This window comes from Antrostomus carolinensis, unplaced genomic scaffold, assembly GCF_000700745.2.
Source record: "Antrostomus carolinensis isolate BGI_N321 unplaced genomic scaffold, ASM70074v2 scaffold9021, whole genome shotgun sequence".
In the NCBI taxonomy this organism is placed as follows: domain Eukaryota; kingdom Metazoa; phylum Chordata; class Aves; order Caprimulgiformes; family Caprimulgidae; genus Antrostomus; species Antrostomus carolinensis.
This window is the reverse complement of record NW_010296486.1, coordinates 39,913-62,862: the sequence shown is the minus strand read 5'-3', so window position 1 is coordinate 62,862 and position 22,950 is coordinate 39,913. Positions and strand designations below refer to the sequence as shown.

Below are 22,950 nucleotides of genomic sequence, written 5' to 3'. Positions count from 1 at the left end.
GCTCAGCATCTTATGTAGCTAAAACATTTGTAACAGGACTGTGAACAGATGCAGGGGTTGGTGAGAGTGATTCTTTTCACTGCATCAGTAGGAGCAGTTGATCTTCCCCATCAATCTTGGTAAGAAAATCGCGAGGATATTCAGTGTCAGAATTGTGTTATTGTTATTGGAGTTTTCATTAGAAGCTCAGTGTGGGAACGTGTACCCAGCTGCTGCCTGTGCAGCACACACCTCATCCCCTCTGAGAAGCATGAATGAGAAGACCTCTCTGAATCAGGATGTACAGAGGATATACGAATGTGGTCAGCTGAAATGAAAACATATAGCCAGACAAAATAAAACCACCTCCATCTAAGATAAAACAAACCCCATATACGCTGGCCCTGAGGAATAAGGCAAAACCAGACATAATGATCAATACTGTAGGAGTTATGATCGGAGAGAAATAATTACTGCAAAGCTCAAGGAAAGCACCACAATGAATTCCCCGGCATTGCCTTGTTCTTTGAGTAATACTCTATAAATGCCTGTGCATGCTGATGGAAGGCTGAGTTATGAGGGGCTGTGGACTGCAGCCTCCAGTCGGGTTGCAGAAGTCCTTGCTTGATCCTGCTTTGAGAGTGTCACCACTTTCAGTGCCATTTGCCTCACAGGTCACTTGAGAGGTGGGCAAAAATTGTCCTCCTTTGCCTCTGGAGAAGTAGGACTCATGGCAAAGTAAGTGGCTAGCACCGAGGCTTCCAGGAAGCAGGGCAAGGAACGAACACAGCCTGCGACCCGCTGCCCTCCTTCCTTTCCCCAGTCCATCCCTGGCACTCCCTTCCTCCAGGACCTCCCTCGGCCATTTCCACCAGGCTGGGGGAGGTCCTGACAACAGGAGGTAAATTGATGCTAGAAGACTGATGGTGGAGGGCAGCCCACAAACCTCAGCTATTTCTCTTCCCAAGGTTGCATCTTGAAGATGATGGAGTACCTGGGAAGAGCCTTACTAATTCATTGGCTTGAGGGTACAATCACTCAGCGATGAATCTCCAACTAGCTACAGCAAACTTATTTACAAGCCTGGGAAAAATTGTGCTGTGTAGCAATTTGCTACACACCCTGAGCAGGAGCAGCACTTTGGGATTGTTATTCTCTCTGCTGTGTTTTCCTCCTTTTTAGACAGTGAGAGTTCTCCACAGGAAAAAATACAAAGTCCCTCTGTCAACACATGTGTGTTCCCCCTCAGCCAGTAAAAAGAACCACATGTGCATCTCCTTCAATTTTTGAAGGGAGTTGTGAACTTAATTCAACCCAATCCCCATTCGTTGTGTTCAACATTTACCCCCCAAATGTCAGTAATTTTCTGGAAAATAAAGTACTTGGGAGACAGGAGAAACACAGCCCTTGGTGACATCTGTATAGCAGAATATTTCTTCCCATCCATATGCAAATCTAACCTTTTTGATATTTCAACCCTGTAAACCCTAAGACAGGATTTCAATAGAAAATGTTTACTAAAGGCTTTCTCCTTTATAATCTATTGATTTTAATATCCTTACTACTCCTGTTGAATGTCAGTTTTACCCTGAAGACTTCCATTGCACACTTGAACACATTTAATTATTTATACCATTTGAAATATTAGTGCCAAGAAATGACTAGAAGTTTTTGGTTCTGTAACGGTATGATCTAAAGTTTAATTTTCCTTTGTGAATAACACAAGCAATTTGATATGGTAATCAAGGACAGATGAATACTTCAGACAACACAGTGCCGTTTTAATAGTAATGACACCTATTTTTCATTTTTCCAGCCTCCTTGTATATGTTAAAATATAGCTCATTAAGTACCACAGGATCTCACAGTCTTTTTTCACAGTGGAAAGTTTTGCATTATCTGTTTTCTTCCCTCTGACAGGTACCTGAACAAGTAACTGCTGCTGCCATTAGTGACAGCAGACATTTAGCCAATGTGCATGGTTTCAGTGCAACTGAGAGCAGATTTGCCGCTCAGTGTGGGTCTAGCAGTCATGTTTGCCTTACTCGTATTACTCACTGTATTAGCAAGATCGAGCAAAGTTTTGGTCTCAAAGAAATTGCCTGTGAGACAAATATAGTTTTTACAGAAAAATCTAAGGATGTATGAAAGGTAAGATTTTGATAGCAGGCAAACCAAAGCAGGGGATTTAAAAGAAACTCAGCACCTGAAAGGTCAGTTCTTGTGGAGAGTCGTATTTTTTAACCTCAACACACAGGCAAAGCCAGCATGGCCAAGTTCTCCCTGCCCAGCCAGGGCACAGGCGTGCTGGAACTCCCATCCTTGCCAGTGGAGCCTTATCTGGAGCATCTTAGAGTGAAGCATCCATCTACTGGCTTCAGTGACGTTTTGTATCAGACCCCAGTTTTCCAAGGAGGTTTAACACTCAAACATAAGTCCCCTTAGTTCCAGCACTCAAGTGGTATTTGAGATTTATTCATCCATGTGCTTTGGTGTAAGTTTTCAGAGTTCTGACTGTCCATATCTTTTTAATTTCTTCTTTCCTCACCCTCTACCTCAAGCTAACATTTCTCTGCCATTACATGATCGATGTGATTGCATGCACCTCTATTAATTGCACTGAATTTGTCCTTCACAAGGAATGTTTCTACTCTTCCTGCTCCCCGCCCCCATCTTCTGAAATTTTCCCTTTGTCTACTACCAACCTAGGAGTTGTTCAGAACCTGCCAAGATGTATTTGGCTCTTGTATTTACTCTGGATGGAAACTTTTATTTCCATTCATATCTGGCAGTAGGAACTGTGGTATCCCTAAACACAACTTTTCTCTGAGATTAATTGTTTTGATAATAGAGAATAAGAAAAGAATGGTTCCTTTTGTGTATGGTTTTATAAGTTACTTCTGATGGCAGATAACATAGCCTAGCCTATATCCCCAAAGTTCAACAAGACTCACAATGGCTGTCAGTAGTTGGACTTTTCTGGTTTATATCCCATCAGGACTGATCATCTGGATATGTATCTTTTAGTAGGATTATTTTTTAATAGTAAAGCAAGAAAATCTCTGTAATGAAAACTATGATTCTAAACTGACCAGCGGTAAATGTACCAACTCTTATCTCCACCAGATCTGTCCTATATGCATTAGGTATGTTTGTAACCACTTTTGGTTTTATAGAAACATTGAAAGGCAGTCCAAAGACTCCAAACAGGCAGAAATACTGTCACTGATTTCAGTGCACATGACTGGATCAAGCCAAATAGCTGCTCTGTCATGTGTTAGAGGGAAGGCAGCATGTGCTACGCTTCTTGTAACTTACGGGTATAGGTCAGGAAAATGACCCCATACCCAGCTTTGCCACCTGGCCAGCTTTTAGGGTTGGATTATTTCAGGCCCTGAATAATGCTGCTTTACATGGATCGAACCTCAGGGTATCAAATCCCTTACAGGCCTGAGCCGTGCATCTCTTGATTTTTTTTTCTCCATCTGCAAAAACAGACTGCTCCTTTTCCTCCTTTCTGTTGTACTTTGGAATATCCATTTGGAAACTCACAGTTTAAACACTATGTTTTTCCTGCATCCTACATGTATCCATGTGTGGAAGTTGTTGAGTCACCATCCCGGGAGGTATTTAAAAGATGTGTAGACATGGCATTTAGGGACATGGTTGAGTGGTGGACTTGACAGTGTTAGGTTTAAGGTCTTTTCTAAGTTAAATGATTCTGTGATTCTACAATCCTATATCCTACGACTCCATTGCTTCTATTAATTTCACTGGCATCATTTTAGGCAATGCATTTAAGACAAAAAATATTCGCCTGACTTATTTTAGCTAAGAGGCTTCACATTTAATGGATTTGCTGTTCTTTAATGTCCCAGGTCACTCCTTGAGATCAGCAAATGCTGAATTCCTTATCGTCCCTAAATGTTATCTGAAGTCGTCGTTATTTTGCCTTTAGTGAGTCTCTTTGCTCTCTGGCTTTGGAACCTACTGCCAAATGAAGTAAAGAAAGCTCTGACTGTGGGGATTTCTAAATCCAAAGTTAAAAGTTATTTGTTCTATTTAGCATTTTTAAAACGATTCTTTTAGGAATTGTGTGTGCCTCTAAGCTAATTAACTCTTAATGAGTGCAAAATGCCCTGGGATGCAGATTTGGAGGGTATGCTAGAAATGCAGGCACAGATTGGACTGCAGTACTGCAGGAGATGAAATTTATGATTTGATTCTTTTTTTAAATGATGGTGCAGATAGTTTTATTGAGATACTCTTTTTTTCTTTCTTTCTTTCTAGTCTAAATAAAGCTGATCAGATTTTCAGTCCACCATATGGGACCCAGTTATATCAGTCCTGCAAATGCACTTTAGTTTTTCGTTATGGATGAAGTCACTCTTCAGTAGGGAAAACAAGTTTAGAAACAAACTTTCGTATAATGAAAGACAGGCAGTGTTCCAGCGCTGAGCATTTAGCTAGAGCATCAGGATATCAGAACACCTGGCTGTGCCTGGCTCCATGCTATTCCCCTGGACCAGTCCCTCACCCTTTTAGTGCCTTCACTCATCCATCTGTAAAGCAACTATAATTACATTTATATCACAAGGGTGCCCTGATGCTTGACAAATGAGAATTGACCCAAAATTCATCCTTCAGAAGCACTGTATGAGCAATACCTTGCTCACATGGTGGTTGTGGACAATTAGATTAGAAGAGGTATAAATGCAGTCAAAGTGAAATTCCATTTCGGAACTGTCAAACTTTTCTTGATAATTTTTCTTAGTTTTCATCAAATTCTAGTGTAGAATTTTGCATGCGTCTTCCAGAAAGTGTTTATATGCCTCTTTCATTCTTTTGCAACAAGCCAGCCCATCTTATTGAATGTTATATTAAACTGTCTTCTTGGGCAAAAGGTTTGTTCTGAGAGCAATACCTTGGAAAGATGCATTTAGCAAAACAAAGAATTATTATATCAAAGAAATCCTATCCTCTATATATCTGAGCAAACTGCAATCACTTACAAGGACTGTACATGGAAAAGATATTCCAGGTTTTACAAAAAGATGGTTGCCTAATTGTTATTGTGTTTTATTTAACTACAATAACATTTAAAAATTAAGCTGAATTTCTGCAACAAACTGTAGAAACATATGATGTACAGCCTGCAGAGCGTCTCAGTGGCAGTAGTATTACTGATAATATTTGTGAATTAGAATCTGCTTTCCTCTGAAAAATAGCTGTGTGTTCTCTCAATTTAAAATACCATGGGTTTTGCCAACATGTTTTCATCACCATTAACAGTTTTGTGAGAAAAAGAATGGATATGATCTTCTTAAATACATGTCCTTACTTCTGCACGACTGTGGATCTTTCAGGGTGAGGGAGGCTGAATATCAGACCCAGCCTTTCCTCCATGTGTGCCAAGAACCCACTTAAAGAGACCGGGTGAATTCAAGAGGGTCTGTTTTACCAGGACCTCCCCCAGGTAGCTTAGCCCAACACCAGGAGAAAATTTGGAATTGTTGCTTGGTTGAACCACTTTTCCTAACAAAGGCATGATCATTCAGGACTAATCAGATTGCTGGATGCCAGAGGGTCTCCTGTCAGCACCCCAGAGTAAGCTCCAGCCCCTAGGAACTGATCCCAGAAGGATTTGTAGGAAAAGCTTGGTTTCCCACAAGAGATCATATGGCTCAAAAAAAAAAAAAAAAAAAAAAGTCCTTTGGATCTCACTTTTTTATGTTCAGACTTGCAAAGCACTTTAAGAACAACTCATGCTCACAAACAACATTCCTCTGACTTATCTCTAACATATGCTTGAAAGGCTCTATTCCAAACAAAGTGCAGGGATTAAGTAAATGAAAAGATACTAAACACTGCAGCAGGGAAACGGTCCAAGTAGTGGTGTACTCAGAAGCACCAGAGCTGGTTTAGGTTCACAGTCATCCATACACAGTTTGCAGCATCAACTTAAACCTTTTACCCTGCTTGGCTTCAGTAATCGCCTTCCCAAGGCTTTCCCTGGTGACTGGACTCACTCAGACATGAGGGTTCAGACCACACAGTCTCTAGAGCCCAGTCCACAGCAAAATTTGACCTTTCAACAAAGCTGCCATGCTCAGGAGGAAACCTGGCAGACCAATCCCTCAGCACTACTGCACACCAGTGAACTCATGCAAACAACATCTTTGGTGGGATGCACAAGCAAAGGTTCCCCTTCTCTTCCTCCCAATGGCTGTTGAGGTGGAAGCAAGGCAGACCATGGTACAGCATTAAACACAGCCCAGATTCCTGAGCTGATCATTTTGCCTCAGTAGCAATGCGTCATTAAAAACTCACCTTGAATGCAGAAATATGTGGTCCTTACCTATAACCCAGGCCTCAGCTGAGCTCTCAGGTTTCAGTGGGCTCATGGAAATAAGTACTTTGGTGGGATATATGTTCACCTCTTCACTCACTCCAAGTGAATGCTTTAAGGACCAACAAATTTCCTGTAAACTAATCCTGAATCAACAAGTATGAGTCTGGAAAAAAGTGAACCTTGAAATCTTCTCACTTTACCACTAATCCTAGCCAATATGGGTCTTAGCTTTAATTCAGTTAATTTCGCTGTTTCTGAGGGGAATAGATAGGGTAGTCAATAGAGAGATACTCCTTTTATCTTTGCCCAGGTAGGTTGTGTCTAATTCTAAAAGGGACCTTTCAGCAGTTGACAGCAGGTGACTAATCTGCAGAAACGCCCAGGTTCCTTAATCAAAGAAATGAAAAATTGTTTCTGACTGTGTCTTTCAGGATTTTGCCGACTCTGTATACCAAATGGTTGCACAGAAGTTCCAGGAGCTGACAGACAATTTCACTTCCATGCATGCACGCCACAAAACTCTTGCAGGCATTGTGATGACCAAAGGTAAGATATCCTCTCATTTATTTTCCTCTGGCATTTTTCGTGACTAAGTGATACATTATTTACCTGGTCCACAGTATTGAATGATGCCTTTACTCCTACACAGAAAAATAAATAGTAATGCAGAGAAAAAAAAGCATTAAATATTTACACCTCAAGTTAGTTCACACAGAAACTATTGGCAACAGAGGTAAAGATTTATTCATAAATATGTCCCTACATTGCTTTATTTACAAAATGCAGACCTGTCTGATGTTGTATTTCCTAATATATGGGAGTTTTTTAGTTATCAATAAAAAGTTGTATTATTTATTAATTGCTTTTTTAGATCTGGAAAAAAACAAGTTCTTGTTGTACAGGGCTACCATAAACCTTGTTTTAGACTGACAACCAAAGCAAATCTCAATCTATTTCCTTTCCAATTAAAAGAAACAAACCCAGAGCATGCATAGTTTTAATTCTGCTCTGCTCTAACCATAGGAAATACTTATACTTATCAACAGGGTCAACATTTTATATTCACTCATGTTAAGACTTAACTGATGGACATATACCATACAGAAGTCTTTAGCCCTTTGATGAAACTGTTGCACAGACAGTCTGTCTTTCTTTGTGAGCATACCCCAGTTGAGGCACCTCAGTAATTATGAGGATGTCAGCAGTGGAGATGCTGCCATAAACTTTGTTCTCATTCAGACATGTGGAGCAGTGGATTGAGTTTAGAAATGAGAGGATAAGCTCAGAGGGGAAAAACATATATAATTCATCCAGGCTTGTCTTACTCCTTCCTTTCAACAATTACATTAGCTAGATTCAATAGGGACAGTTGTGAATATTGCAAGGCAGTGGGTTGGAGACAGGGTTATCTGCTGGATCCTTTCCAACCACATCTAAATACAGCTGAGTCCTGCTGTGATAGTTTCACTCCTGCGCAGAGCAACTTATTCTCTTTCCTTCTGATATGAAGAGAGCAAAGAATCCTGTCCTGAAATTAGAAGCAGAGAAGTGAACTTAAAAGTCTTTCAGATCTCTGGTTGAAACTGAACTGCTCCTCAGCTAAACTTGTTATCATTTTGCTTAATTTGCTTTAGTTAGTTATTTTTTATATTACTTTAGGATCTGGATTAATGGATGAGTCTTCCATTTTTTAAATTCTGCACAGATACAATGTTGTACAAACACAAAACATGGTTTATGAGTCCAATAGACCACAGGAGACATATTCAGTAGCAAGAAAAGTAAAAGAGAGAGTGTGATTGACTTTGGAATGTGAAAGATGCACACTAGACCCAGCATACCAGCTGCCTTGTCATATTCTTGACTGTAGCACTCATCAGATTGAAACAAAATGCTGTAATTTATTTAGAGGAGCTCTATCCTAGCCAGAGGACCACAAGGAAGAATGTTTAAATATGTCTTGTATAAGAAGCTGAGTTACAGGAGCCAAGAATTGTTGCTTTAACCACTTTTTGAGGGGAGGCTGTACCCAGCTCAGTGTTCCTGTTCAGTTTTCTTACACTCAGTGTATATTTTGCCTGTAAGAATTCCATCCCATTCTACCTTGCCAAGGTACAGTCCCTGCACCCATTAGCCCAGGCCTAGATCTGCTTTAGAAAGCATGATCGTGCCAAGGCAGCCTCCTTACTGTACAACCAAAGAAGTAGTTGAAAACCCTGCATCATATGGGAAGAGAAGTCACCTAAAGGAGCCATAACTTCCAAAATTGTGGCTGCTGAGCGTGCGCAGTGCTAGAAGGGGGAAGGGGCACATCCGGACAACTGCTAGCCTGGCTGGGCAGTAAGGGCTGTCTATGTCTCTTCTTTGGAGAAGAAGTGAAAGTGTCCTCCCACTGGGTTTTTAATGAGGCCCATGCCCTTAGTGGGATTTTACAAAATTTTGTATTTCCTATTTCATCTTAGTGAGCATTCAGACAAAATATCATTTTACTTATGTTCACAAACCATTTCCCTCAGGACTTCTTTTTAAATTCTGAATTGCCTTTAATGAATTCCTTCAATCTGTCAGCCATCCAGTTTGTCAATATCTTACTGGTTTTGTGGAGCCTAGAAAAGAAACTCACAGATATGAAGTGATTGGCAGAAGACGCAAATCTAGAAACAGGTTTATCTTGGTACATTTTCCAGTAGGATTTGAGTTCTTTCCAGCACAAGGATGACTGCCAACCACAGCAAGATGAAACATTTGCCATTTGTGTCATTATTTTCTGTACTAAAGTTGTAGATTTGTGGTCATCACCCACCATCATTCCCAGAGGTAGCAAAGATTTTGACACACTCTGTTCAAAGATGGCACAGACAGGTTTTCCACATCAAACACTCAAATAAGTACTAATTATCCATGTTTTTACCATAGAATTTGGCAGAAAACCCCTTAGACCTCTGCAAACAATATATTAATGACATCAACAGAAACAAATCTGGTAACGTCTTGTTGCATTTCATACCACGCACACCCATAACAGACAAGAATTTTACTTTAATTTCAATTGAATGTCAGACTGACTAGAAATAGATTTATCTCTGCTTGTACAGTTTTCAAAAAAAGATGGTAAAAAGCACAATGTGATTCTGTGATAACTGCTGTTAAGATAATACAAAATCTCTACAGACAAAACAGAAGTGTGCTAGATTGGTTTTCTTTTCCTGAACTCTGACTTTTTTTTCTGCCATTTCAGTTTCCCAGGGAAACCACAGAGAGTTACATTTGGGCACTGTAATCGACTTATGCTGTAGCACCCAGGGCAAATTTCAAAGTAGGAGAAAGGAAAAAATGTAGAAAATGCTGTTATTGACTGACCGTGAATGTTCTGCAGTAATAAATTGCTTGTCTGAAAAACAGGCAGTCCAATGTATTTAGATATGTTTTGTTCTGAATTGTGATGAAAAGTTAACATCTCAATGCATTTTTGTGAAAGTAAATTTTCAAAAGCTTTGATTAGTAGGCATCAAGATAACCTTGAAAAAATGTGCCCATGTAGGAGCAAATTAACACACTGGTTACCAGTTGATATCATGTTACCTAACATAATATATTAAATGAATATAATAATATTTCAAACACTAACATAACAGATCCTGAACTAAATGTTTCAAAAAATGGAAAGATTGAGGTAAATTATTTAAGAGTTCTCCAGTTATAATGTATTTTAAATCTGCCAGTCCTCTAACACCTTCTAATGTTGTTGAAACACATTCAGAAAAGATTGTTCTATCAAAAATTGTTTGATTGACTGTAGGAAAAACTGTTTAACAAGTAAAACATTGCATTCAAATATTCCATGTAAAGTGAGCCATATTCCCACAGAATATCTTCAAGTAACACAATAACTATATCTGCTATTCTAGCATAGTATTAATATGGGGACCTAAGTTTTATTGCACGCTGACTATCCACAGTAGTTCTGATTTCTCTGAAGATATGATGGGTATATGTATGGTAAATTAAGAACATCACTTCACCTGTGGAAGAAACAGTCCAGATAACAACATGTCAAACAGAAACCATCACCTCAGAACGTGCATATCCAGGCATATGATGCATGGAGTTAACTTTCCTCATAGTGTTTTGTATTTGTGACTAAATCACTATTGATAACACCAATGTTTTGGCTATTGCTGGACAGTGCTTGCAAAGTGTCAAGACTTTCTCTTCACCCCCATCCCCAGTGAGTAGGCTGGGTGTTTGCAAGAGGCTGGGAGGACACATAACCAGGACAGCCATCCCCAGCTGAGGAAGGGAATATTTCATACCGCATGACATTGTGCTCAGCAGTAAAAGTTCAGGGAAGTAAAGACAAGAGGAAGACACTTGGGTTTATGGCATTTGTCTTGCCAAGCAATCACGAGCTATCATTATCTCAGTGCATGAGTCTTCTTGCCTTCCTTCTGTTTTCTCCCAATCGCACAGGAGAGGAGAGTGAGCGAGAGGCTGAGTGAGTGTTTGACTGTTGGCCAGGGTCAACCAATGGTTCATTTCAGTTTGTGCAACAACAATAGCTGGACATAATGTTTCTTGCTGTCACAGATTAAGGTAACCTACCATCTCCTACTGGTACTATGTGACTCTGTCTCTCAGGTGCAATTTGGACATCTTATTTTGACCCACTGATCTGATGTACCTTTTTACTGAGATGTTTTCAGAGAAAGATTAAGATGATGATGATGACGATGACGGTGATGATGATGATGATTATAATTATTATTATTATTACTATTACTATTACTATTACTAATTAGGCCAGAGGTGCAGTTGGAAAAACTCAAGGGCAAGCAAGCTAATATTTTCTAACATAGGCCAACAAAGGCAAAACTGCAGCACTCTCACGTATATCTGTCTGGAGTCACAGATTACCAGATGACAGGAGGCCGAGGAGCCGCTAGTGCGAAGCAGGTTTTGTGGGACTCAGTGAAGAGTGTGGTCCCACCACAGGTCACAAGGCAGGGCAGGCAGCTTTACCAATACATGGGTCATGGAGGAGAGAGTGCAGACAGTGCTGCGCATCCCCCAGCATGGGAGATAGGAAGCCCCAGCCCAGGGCAGCGCTGGGTGGGAGGTGGAGCTGTGAGGTGCACACCAAGTGCTGCCATCTAAAAGCAGGTGGCACTCACACTGTTTACACCACGGGCAGAGTTTGCCTTTGCCAGCTCCGAACAGCTATGGACATACATTTGTGCTCTACCTGAAATCACTGGATGCAGTAAAGAATTCCTGTCACTCAGTGAAGGGATGATCTATTATTACTGAGGTCCTTTTCACAAAAAAAACCTCCCATAATCATTACAGACAAAATGAGACTACTATTTAAACACTATTTTTCCATTTGTGTTTGACAAATCTTAGCAGTTTAAATACTGATAGGAACTTTTTGTCATGCTTTCTGTTAAAAATGAAGCATTAAGAAAGTTCAGTCCTTTTCACAGGAGCGTGGCATTCATAGAAAAAGGTTATGAGTTGATTTCTCACTTCAATTTTCTCTCTTCTATCTTTTTTTTTTTTAGACTGACAATCATTTTGATGTTAAAAGCAAACTAGGAGGTCTTCTCAGTTATCTTGTATGAAATAAAGATGAACTGGACAAAAGAGCCCTAAATAGCAATTTCATGCTGTGATAAAAGACGGGAAATTATCACATGTATCTCATGGAACGGATCTTAATCATTGCTAAGTGGAATAACAGAAAAAAGTAAAGTTGCCGATATGTCTCCATGGATCTTTACAGTCATTTTAAGACTCATAAAGCCTGACAACTAAGTACAATCAGGAATATTGATGGCCAATTGATTTCTGATCCTCAATTTAAATGGGAAAGTTGTAAAGTAGTAAAATACAGTAGAAAATTCAGGTCCTACATAGGATATCAATCTCCTCCATCCTAGGTGGGATTCAAGTAGCCAAACCATGTAGAGGAACAGTGAACAATTTACAGATTTGTGCCCAGGCTGCCTTCTTAGCTGTTTGGTAGCACAGGTTCAGCAAGAACAGGGGAAAACATCTCTCATATTACCAGTTTTAGATACTTCCATGGGAGAATGACCCAGCCTGGGAAGGGAATTCAGCCCCAATTTTACACCTGCCGTACAATCTGTAGGTTTCTCCAGCACTTCTTACTGGTGCCTTCTGGGCAGCTCCAGCAGGCAATGTCTTCTTCCCCATTGTGCCCAGTAGTTTTTCTGGTTTCCATTTCAGAGTAGCTAGGTCTTCTCAGACACTGAGCTTTTTATCCCACACTATTTACTGTCTCTGGACTTAGCTTTTAGTTCTTGATGTTTGAAGCATACTTCTGACTGAAATAGTAACCCACAGCTCTCATATCTGGATGCAGGCCCTGGCTTTGTGTCACATATAACTGCACTGGCCACAAGGATGGGTATAATGATTAACATAAAACATGGAAATGAAAAACAGGCACTTCTGTTTCCATCTCTAAGTGTGTGAAACAAGGAGCTGGAAAGTTCAGACTTTCATTCTGCTCTGTGATAAGTCAAACTGAGAATTGTCCCAATCTCAATACAAGCAGTGTATCTCAGTCTAAAAACAGAAGTTTCTTGAGTGAATAAAGGCTTGTTGACATCAACTACTGCTTTTACTTTACTTACCTAGTAAAATGCATAGGAATATATTTTAAATGCAAGTATACTTAAGAAAAAAAATTGAAAAAAAGTTCCTCCTGTACTTATCTGACAAAATCCACATCCAAGATTTCATCCTTTCTCATTGCAATTAAGGTTCTCACTAGCATATAAGACAGTCAATTTACTTAATGCTCAGAAATCAGTGGCAGAGTATTTATTAGAGAAACACAGATACCTGCATTGAGAACCTGGCAGGGAAAGTGCAGTTCAGTCCTGTTTTAAAATTAGGAATTACCTGTAAGCCCCTGCACAGCTCTGTTCCTGAGGAGAAAAACAGTATTAAAACTCACATAAAAGGAAAGGACCCTCAAATAACATTGATTTTGCCACTATCAATTTAGGTTTAAAAAAATAAAAATCTTTGTGGATTTGGTATGAGAATGAAGTATGCAGAGGCCTGGGGTGACTGTCCCTCCTCCAAACCCCACACAGAGGAAGGGAAGGCAAAAAGCACTGGTGCTTGCAAGCACAGCACTATCTCTTTCCACACTCCTCAGAAGCAAAGCTGATGGGATTTCATCCTTTCTGTCTGCTAAGGGGAGGAGAGAAATGGACCATAGAAATTAGAACTGGGAAAGACCACTAAGTCATCCAGTCCATTTCCCTGCAAGCACTAGATTGTTCCCCATGGTGCGTTCCCAAATGCTTTTTCCACAGTAGATTTAAATGAATCAATTAGCAATGGGGCTTTCGACACTACCTTGGGAAACCATTCTAGTCTAACGGATGTCATTGTTAATAATTATCACCGGTTATTCAACCTGACTTTATTTTTTGTGGTTTCACCCCAGGTCCTCAGTTCTACTGCTCTAAATTTAGTACTCACCTCTCTCCTTGGGGTTTGCACCCTGCAGATGCTCAGAGACACTTAATACCACTTTCATAGGTGTTGCTGACCAAAGGTTTACCTATTTTATTTTTGCACTCTTTCTTTCCTGCTGGGTCACACTCCTCTGCAGCCCTCAGCAGTTTCCCCTGTTTTCTGGTTGCCACCGGGCTGGGAAACCCAGAGACTTACTGGAAAGATCTGTATAGAAACATCTCGCAAGATGGATCAGTGTAAGAGTCCTTTTTTTTGAGGCATCTGGTGATGTGATCAAACAGTTCAAAACTGGCTTGTGCTGGAAAAGGATTTTTCTTCTGGAGGAACTGAATTTGGAATTTGTTCATGAAGAAACACCCCATGGTAGTGGGACAGTTTATCATGCCTGGCTGTGAAAGGAGAGCCATGGCTGCTCTCAGACAATATCCTGCACAGAGGGATCAGAGATGAGGGCAGAGAGGACTGCGCCTCTGCCCCTGCTCGTTCACTGATGAAGATGAAGAGCACTGCAGAGAATAGCCTTCCCTAGGCAGAGCAGTCAGAGGCAGGATTACCCAACACATTAATAAAGGAAGAAAATACGAGACTGGCTCTCAAAGGCTCCCTCTACACCCTCTCTTTCCACAGAAATACAATATATTCACTTTCACATAACCCATAGTTTGACATCAGGAAAAGAAATCCCTGCACAATTCCAGGGTTTCTAAGACCACATTCCACCTATATCCCTAAATATCTTTAACCTCACTGCTAGCAATTCCTTTATTCCTAATATTTTCCAGCTATGTATCTGCCTTTTGTTAACACTTCCACTATTATATTTCATAAGCCCTTAACGTGCTTCTTCCTTCCCAGTTTTTTGGTCAGCCACTTCTTCACATCAGCCACTCCCATCCACCTCAGGGTTGCTCTTCAGGACACCCAGTTGTGAGCTATGGGATACAATCAAGGTACTCACTGAAGTCCCAGGCTCCAGTTTGTCACTAAAATGATCACGATCACCACCACTGGTACAGCAGAAAATGGAGAGAAAAAAATGAGCTGCAGCAGAATCTTTATGGCAGGCAGATAAATGGATATTGTTAATAGCTAGATGCAGAACCACTAATCATGCCTGCTGTACACAATCCTCCTTTTATGGCTATATATTCACTTTTTTTGGAGTCATGAGTGTGGTTTATTCTCCATGCAGAGCTGGAGACAGCATATCTCCCTGTGTCAGGAGTGCATGTTCTGCACTGAAACTGAAGGGCAGGGTACATCATGCCACACACCCCGGTCCCTCGACCCTCAGCTCCCTCCTCACACATGCATCTTGATTTCACTCCTATTGGAACCTCAGAAAAGAGGGGGTTGTAGACGCATCACCAAGTTACAGGATAAATGGACTGAAGGACCTGGGTAAACACATCCCTCATTTTTAACTATAGACCTACGTTGTGCAAGCAGTAACAAACAGGGGCAGTGCTTTCAACTCCTTTTCAGAGAAACGTGTCCTTTTCCTGCTTTTTTTCAGGGAGGAGATGGGGAGAAGAGCTCTTTGCCTCTTTTGCAGAAGTATTTTGCGTGGGACAATGCCCACCCCTGGGGTGGCAAGTGTAGCCTGCAGCCTGGCAGTGCAGTCACCCACAGGGAACGGGGACCTGCCTTGGGACAGTGGGGTGCAGAACTGTGCCCATAGCACATCCTCGCAGGCAGCTTTTCCAGCATCACTACCCTTTCATGTCTTGACTATCTCTTATTTCAGAATTAAAGCTATTCTAAGGATGTGGTAGAGCTGCCAGGAAAGAAGATAACAGAAAATAATACGGGACTTGTCAGTGCTATGTAGCATCAAGAAATTTTCCTTCCCTAAACAAACCTGAAATGGAAACCTGAACTTATTCAGCTACGAGTAGAGTATTTAAAAAAAAAAAAAAAAAAAAATCAAAAAAAACCCCACACTCCTCTGTGATCAGAGCTCTATTAAGCTGCCTCGAAAATTATTCCAAATACACTTTTTTGCAGATAACAATAGACAATCCTTTTGACTGATTTGTTTAAAAAGGTAAAGAAAGAGCATAAAATTATTGCTTATCAGAGAAAGAAGCAGCACCATTTAAAATAACATGAAATTGTACCCCATGAATTATTCACAAGGGCTGATGTTACACTATCATTATTCCTGGCTTTCCTTTTTACCAAATAGGATTTTCTGTTAGTTGTCTCCAACCCAATAAAAGAGGTGTGGGTTTGGGGTTTTTTTTAATTAATCAAACCTGATTTTTCTGACTATTTTTTCTAGTTTAAAATGAATACATTCCAAGCAGTGAATTTTTTTCACAATGTCATGTTGAAAAAAAAAAGATAGATTTCATTACCACTAACAGGGTCTAAAACATGCAGTGAAATAGACGCTTGCACACTGACTGGTGTTTCTCTATGCGTTGTGCCAGCTGCCAAGAAGCCAAGAAGTGTGATCCCAGTTGTATTCTGGCATTAGCAGCTGCAAACTTCGTCCTGTTCAATATGAATTAAGCTCACTGAATTTCACAGAAGTTCTCCAATATACAGGCAGTGTGATTCAGTTTTCTGATTGCACATAACTGTCAACACCTCTTGGAATTACCTAGGGATTTTGATTTTCCTTTTCCAACACATAAATATCCAGGGCTACAAATTTTATATTATGGAAGGTCTTAATGATCATAGAACACTGGAAGTGAGAGTAACTCTATTAAATTCAGTAGAAACATTGATTAAGACTAGCCAAAACTCTGGTTTTATTGGTAGAGCTGTGTCTCGAAGCAGATGGGTGTAGACAGTTTGCGTTGATGGCCATGGCTGACTTAAAAGCACAACTCATAACTGTAGTCCTTAAGATGTCAGCCAGTTCTCCATATCCAACTTACTTGCTGAGCAAATCTTCATATTTTTTGTTGTTTACTGTCTCTTCTGTCAGCATCTTTCTGAATCTTTTCTGTTGCAAGCTCCGTGACTGATATTTTAGGAGATCATGTAGATAAGACAGCACTGTTTGCTTTATGTGTGTAATAGCCCAGCTCAAGGCAATATGAGCATCCATGAATATATTAACATTAATACTAACAATTATCCTTAATTGGTGTGAGGAAAAAAAAGAGAAAAATTACCTCAAAAAGTTTAAACATTTTTAAAAGACAACTAGATTTCCTCTGCTTACCATCTTACAACTTGGAGAGTTTAGATTCACACGTTATTTGATTACTTTTAATAAGAGAAATCTTGCTGCAAGCATCTGTCTACAGTGTAGAAAGCTTTACTTCTGCTGGCTGTCTACAGGTCTTCAGAGTTCATGAAGAGAGGTTGGCAATACTGAGGTACAGACTACCCAAAAGCAAATATCTAAAATAGGCCAGATGAATCACCTCCCAGGAAAGTTCCTCCTGTTTGACTATAAAGAGAGTCTACAGCAATTGGCTCAGCTACAGACATCTAAACTCTAGTTATACAGAATAGCTGAAATTAATCCCACTGCTGGTGCCAACAAACTGAAAATGGCTTATAATAAAACCCCTTTTCTTTTCAATGGCTCAGCTATGATGTGAAAGTCTGGACTACCATTGACACACAAAAAATGAACATTAGTGGAGGCCGAGGTCACCCTGCCTGGCTGTAAGAGGAGACCCTGACTACTAGACCCCAAGGAGGGACTCAGGCTTTCAGCAGAGCACCAGAAAGACTCATTACCTCACCAGATCATTACACTGAAACTGTGATCAAATATGGCCTGTCATTTATGGGTACGTTTTTGTTCTATAATGCAACTAATTAATTTGTAGAATTTTTGAAAATAAAACATGGTGAATTCCCTTCTAACTCTCCTGGCTGTCCCCATCAACACAATGTTAACCAGGACCCAGTGAGTATGCTGACACAGCTCCCCTTTCCTTTCCTCTGCTCCATTTCCTTTTCAAATTGAAAACTATTAGGAGTCTTTAGGCAAATAATAGAAATCTATGCAGGTGCCTGTTATAAATCGTTCACTAGTTACTTTTAACCTAATGTCTCCTCAAACATTGCTTCACAGAAGGCAGCAAGGGAAAGAAATGCCTCATGAACTCTGACAATCAGTGAGTCAGGAGTTAAGGTCATAATAACATAGCCCATTTCTTCTTGTTTGTCAAATGACCTGAACACAGTTCCCTGGGTCTTTCATCTGAGATTGGCTCTCCTCAGTAAGAACACAGGTCTTGCCAAGAGCAATCCTGGTCTAGGACCATACCCTGCTGTACAACCCTAAGCAGGGAAGGTGGCATATGGCTGGTGGTGCCAGGTTAGTGCTATTTTAGGATTTTGCCATACCCAACACTATAGCTTGCCTAGGCACAACTTGATGATGTCTAGATCTGCCACATGTCTGAGGTTATATTAATCAATGTTTAGGAGGTAGCTTTACATTTATAAATAGAAATCACTTGAGAAGTTTGAAGTATTCTGCAGGTAAAATAAAATGGGTAGTAAACATTAATAATAAGAGTTAGTAATGACTGTTTTTTATTCAAAACAGACAAATGTACACAAGTGCCTATTAATTCTGAATCACTGCAGCAAGTATCTAGGCTCAAGAGTTGGAAATGCTGCATAAAACGCCAATATGATCAGTCAATGTTAAAATTCCCCTTCATCAACTAGGCTTCACATGTCTTATTCTCAGAGACAAATTCCTGCTATGCTCACTGGAAATAATATCAAGCATTTCACAGGGGATAAACCTCCAACTCCATGTATGTGTAAAACAAGGCATGCAAGAGGTCAATCTGTTAGCATATATGCTCTCAAACACATCGGGCAACTGTCAGGTTGTTGGAAGTATTTCTCTTCATGCTGGGTGCCCTCACAGGCAGCGTTGAATGGTGCTGCGTTGTCACAGATCACTTTCTCCATTTGGGTCCCCAGTGAGGTGTAAATATTTCACAGCTAATGCATAAGTCATGTACACCTGTGTTTCTGAGTGCCGCAGTAGTGAGACATAACTCTTGGGTATTTCTGAGCATGGAGGAACATGGATTATTTTCTGCCATTGCAAATGGAAAACACATGGAGACTTTTCATGTTTAACATTCAGGCCAGTCCATTGCTTCCAGCCCTAGGCAACATCTAAGTGATGTTCTGCAAACATGTACACCTTGCCAGGATTGGCAGACACCCCAGGCTGTGTCTATGTGTGACTACCTACTGGGGCCCCATGTCACTGAAAGCCAATGTATGGAGTTATTTCACCCAAAAATTAACACTCCAATCACACTCACTATTACCATATGAGTGGACACAACATCTAAGTGATGTTCTGCAAACATGTACACCTTGCCAGGACTGGCAGACACCCCAGGCTGTGTCTATGTGTGACTACCTACTGGGGCCCCATGTCACTGAAAGCCAATGTATGGAGTTATTTCACCCAAAAATTAACACTCCAATCACACTCACTATTACCATATGAGTGGACACAACATCTAAGTGATGTTCTGCAAACATGTACACCTTGCCAGGATTGGCAGACACCCCAGGCTGTGTCTATGTGTGACTACCTACTGGGGCCCCATGTCACTGAAAGCCAATGTATGGAGTTATTTCACCCAAAAATTAACACTCCAATCACACTCACTATTACCGTATGAGTGGACATTGTGATAGCAGACTTCATCAGAGGTATTCATATTATTGCTGCATTTATAGGTGTTGGGTGCCTGTGTGTTTAATTTCTTAATAAATCCAGACCTCATGGAAAATCCTGAGTGCATTCATCATCTTACACTGATGCTAGAAAAGAGAGAGTTAAGCTTATTTATGGATAAAATGTTTGAAATAATAAGAGACATCACACCGTGCAGTAGACTGATTGGGAGGGGTGAGTAGAGATCCTGGAGAGCAGGATGGCTTCCCCAGGTGGTTTGCTGTGTACTTGCAGAGCCTGGTGCTTTGACTGTGAGGTGAAGGGGGAGATGGGGAGGCACACTGGTGGTATGCTAACGTAAGAAGAAGGAAGCAACCGATCTCACTGCTCTGAGAAGGAGTATTGATGGAGGTCCTCAGGTGCAGGATGGAAGGTGGAGAGGCTCCTGGGTTTCTGAACGAGGGAATTGCCTCTTGCTGGTGTGCTTCTGCTTTGCTGGGGAAAACAAGGCCATGTGCATTGATAAATAAATAAAAGAGAACAAACAAAAACAAAAAAAAAAAAAAAAAAAAAAAAAAAGCTGATTCTTATCATGAACCTTCCAACCAAGAAAAATACAATATGCTGTTCAGGAAAGTATAGGCTACTTTTTGAGATGCTGAGTGGGACTCAAACACTTCTGTTATAGGCAGTGGCTCATGAAATGTTTGATGTTCGTCCCTGTGAAGGACACAGTTAGCTAGATGGACATGTGTCTGATCTAAGAGACTGGTTATTTTTCTCATGAAAGCAGTGACGCTAAAGCAAAGTGACATCAAAGCAATTCTAATGTACAGAGTATAAATACCTTTCTTTGTAGGAAAGGAGTCATTTGTCCACCTCTACTTTGTACTTAGTAATAAAACTGGAATAAATGCAAACACTTTGTAATTGCTTTTCTCCACTGCATTCCCCCACATGCTCCCATCTTTACCTCTCAGGTTTTCCAGATTGCCAGCTCTTTTAAAAAAAAAAAAAAAATAATACTCCCACGTACTCTGTTAGGACCACATTTCTAGTAACAAATAGAGATTAAGCTTCCTGCACAGGCATGCAGGGGTGTGTACTTTGTCACTAGTACCTATAGCAACTTCTGTCTGAGACTGTCACAACCAGGGGGTCAGGTGTCATTAACTGATTTTTTCACAGTACCTACACCACTGCCACAAATGTCACAATGCTGCAATGCCATAGTACTACTAAACCTTTTGGACTACTGATGTAGCTGTCATGCTGATATAGGCACTAGATAATGTTGGTATCATTTGCTATTATACACATTAAGCAAGGCAACTGTGCTGTAGCATGCCATCCACCACTAGTCCCAGTGCCCTGTGGAGACTATGAAGTATTATTGGTCCTGTTTACAAACTGGAACATCACTGGCAGCACCAACCCTTCATGTTTAAAATATACTTTCCTTCTTCATTCAGCTGCCTTCTCATATCACACCAATGGATCTTATGAGACAACATGGCCCCAAGAATGGTGCTTCCAACTCAGAAAAGCTCTACAACTTGGTTTTTTCTGCCACTTGTAGACCTAATTTGGTTTTAGTTTTTGTTACCCTTCTCTGATTTGATTGGTAATAAATTAAACTAATTTCCCCAAGTCAAGTCCATTTTGCCTGTGACGGTAATTGGTGAGTGATATCTCTCTGTCCTTATCTCAACCCATGAGCCTTTTGTTATATTTTCCCCCCTGTCCAGTTGAGGAGGGGGAGTAGTAGAGAAGCTTTGGTGGGCACCTGGCATCCAGACAGGGTCAACTCACCACACCATCACCATTATCTCGAGAGGAAATGGAGGAATAAAGCTGGTCTCAGTGATGAATGCTCCATCCCTGAGACCACAGTGGAAAAGGCACCGATGTAGCTGCTCTTGGAGAAACACAAAGGAAACTGGACTGAAAGTCAGATCTGTTTGTTTTCTGCAATTTTTAAAGAGCAGCTCCAGAGTTGTTGCTTACATTTTATTTAGTACTTATAGTGTAACAGCAATGAAACCTAACATTACAGGGAGTGTATGTTCCCACCAGAAAATGTCTTCAACAGCTCATAAAAACCTGGTCATTTACCAGCACTGCAGGAGATCTTTATTACTTCCCTGCAGCATGTGCTCTCCTATGATGTAGTTACTGATTTAACAAGCAAACTTCATGGCAAGCTTTTGTCTTGGAATTAGCAACAAGACTGAAATCAAGCTCTCATTCTAGTAACACAGAGATGTGAGATTCCTGAATATTCCAAAAGCCATATCATCACCTTTACAAGCATCCCATTAGGGTTGTCTGGGTTACCACATCAAAGCGTGGGCCGTGAGATCTTTAATAATTATGGCATCATACTCACCCCCAGCAATTTCACAGCCCTTTTGTTTTTCTTCCTACAGGTTTGGACATCAGGCAAGCTCAGGTTATTGTGCTGTCATCGGGTACCAAATGTATAAATGGGGAATACATTAATGACCAAGGGCTTGTGGTCAACGATTGCCATGCAGAAATTGTGGCAAGAAGGGCATTTGTTCACTTCCTCTACTCACAGCTGGAGCTACACTTAAGGTAATTGAATTCTGTTGATACTTGGGGAATGTTATACGGCCTTCAGTGGAACAGATCCATCCTCCAGACAATTGAACTATATGTTTCTTTAGGTTGTTTTTTCTGAGTCTTTGGCTGATGAAGGAACAATACACCGCACAGAAAAAAATGAGAGAGTTAGATAGTCTAGAGTGTTGGGTCATGAGCTTCTTGACTTCAGCTGATTTTCTTTCAGTAGCTATTAGATATGACTCATAAAGTTGGGTTTTATGAAGCCTGATGATTTTGTACAAATCTTTACGTGCAGGCTTATTAGCATCATTCACTGGCCAGCGACTGGAAGGCGGTCATTTTGCTCACTGCAGACATTTTCCTGTCTTCCTTGGTGCTGCTGAAATATCTCTAGGAAGTGATTTATTGATCATTAATGCCTTCATTGACTCACAAGAGAGCCAATGAGTGTTAACAGCACAGTAAACTTTGTGCCAAAGTCCAAGATGCTATCACTCACTCCTTCTTTATGATGTTTTAAAATGTTATAGCATGTAAGGTCATTACAGAAGACTTATTCTTCCTGTCTTCAGTCAAACCCACCTTGTTATCATTTAAATGGTTAATGGGTCATAGACTTGCTGGCAGCTGGTAACAAGTGGGCTACCACAGAGGTCTGTCCTGAAACCTCACTAATCATGTCTATCAACAGTCTGGAAAAGGCTACATAGTGCTTGTTTGTAAGCTTTGCAGAGGACACCAAATTGCAGGGAGGACCAGTCGATATACTTGAGGGCTGAGCTGCCATCCAGACAGGCTGGAGAGCTCAGCCAGCAAGAACTTTGACAGAAAACTCAACAAGGACAGATGGAAAGTCCCACAACAAAGAGGAAAGAGT

At 40.6% G+C, this 22,950-nt stretch overlaps 1 protein-coding gene across 1 annotated transcript in view; it reads left to right on the top strand.

Annotated features, from left to right (window-relative positions):
• The window catches only part of LOC104532965 (double-stranded RNA-specific editase B2-like), a gene marked incomplete at its 3' end in the record, with an annotated part of 59,831 nt that overhangs the window by 2,683 nt on the left and 34,198 nt on the right, over positions 1-22,950 (top strand). The window contains exons 3-5 of the mRNA XM_010178314.2: positions 1,900-2,121; positions 6,763-6,877; positions 21,914-22,082. Of these exons, the coding sequence (XP_010176616.2) occupies positions 1,900-2,121; positions 6,763-6,877; positions 21,914-22,082 (506 nt within the window). The remainder of the gene's footprint in view (positions 1-1,899; positions 2,122-6,762; positions 6,878-21,913; positions 22,083-22,950) is intronic.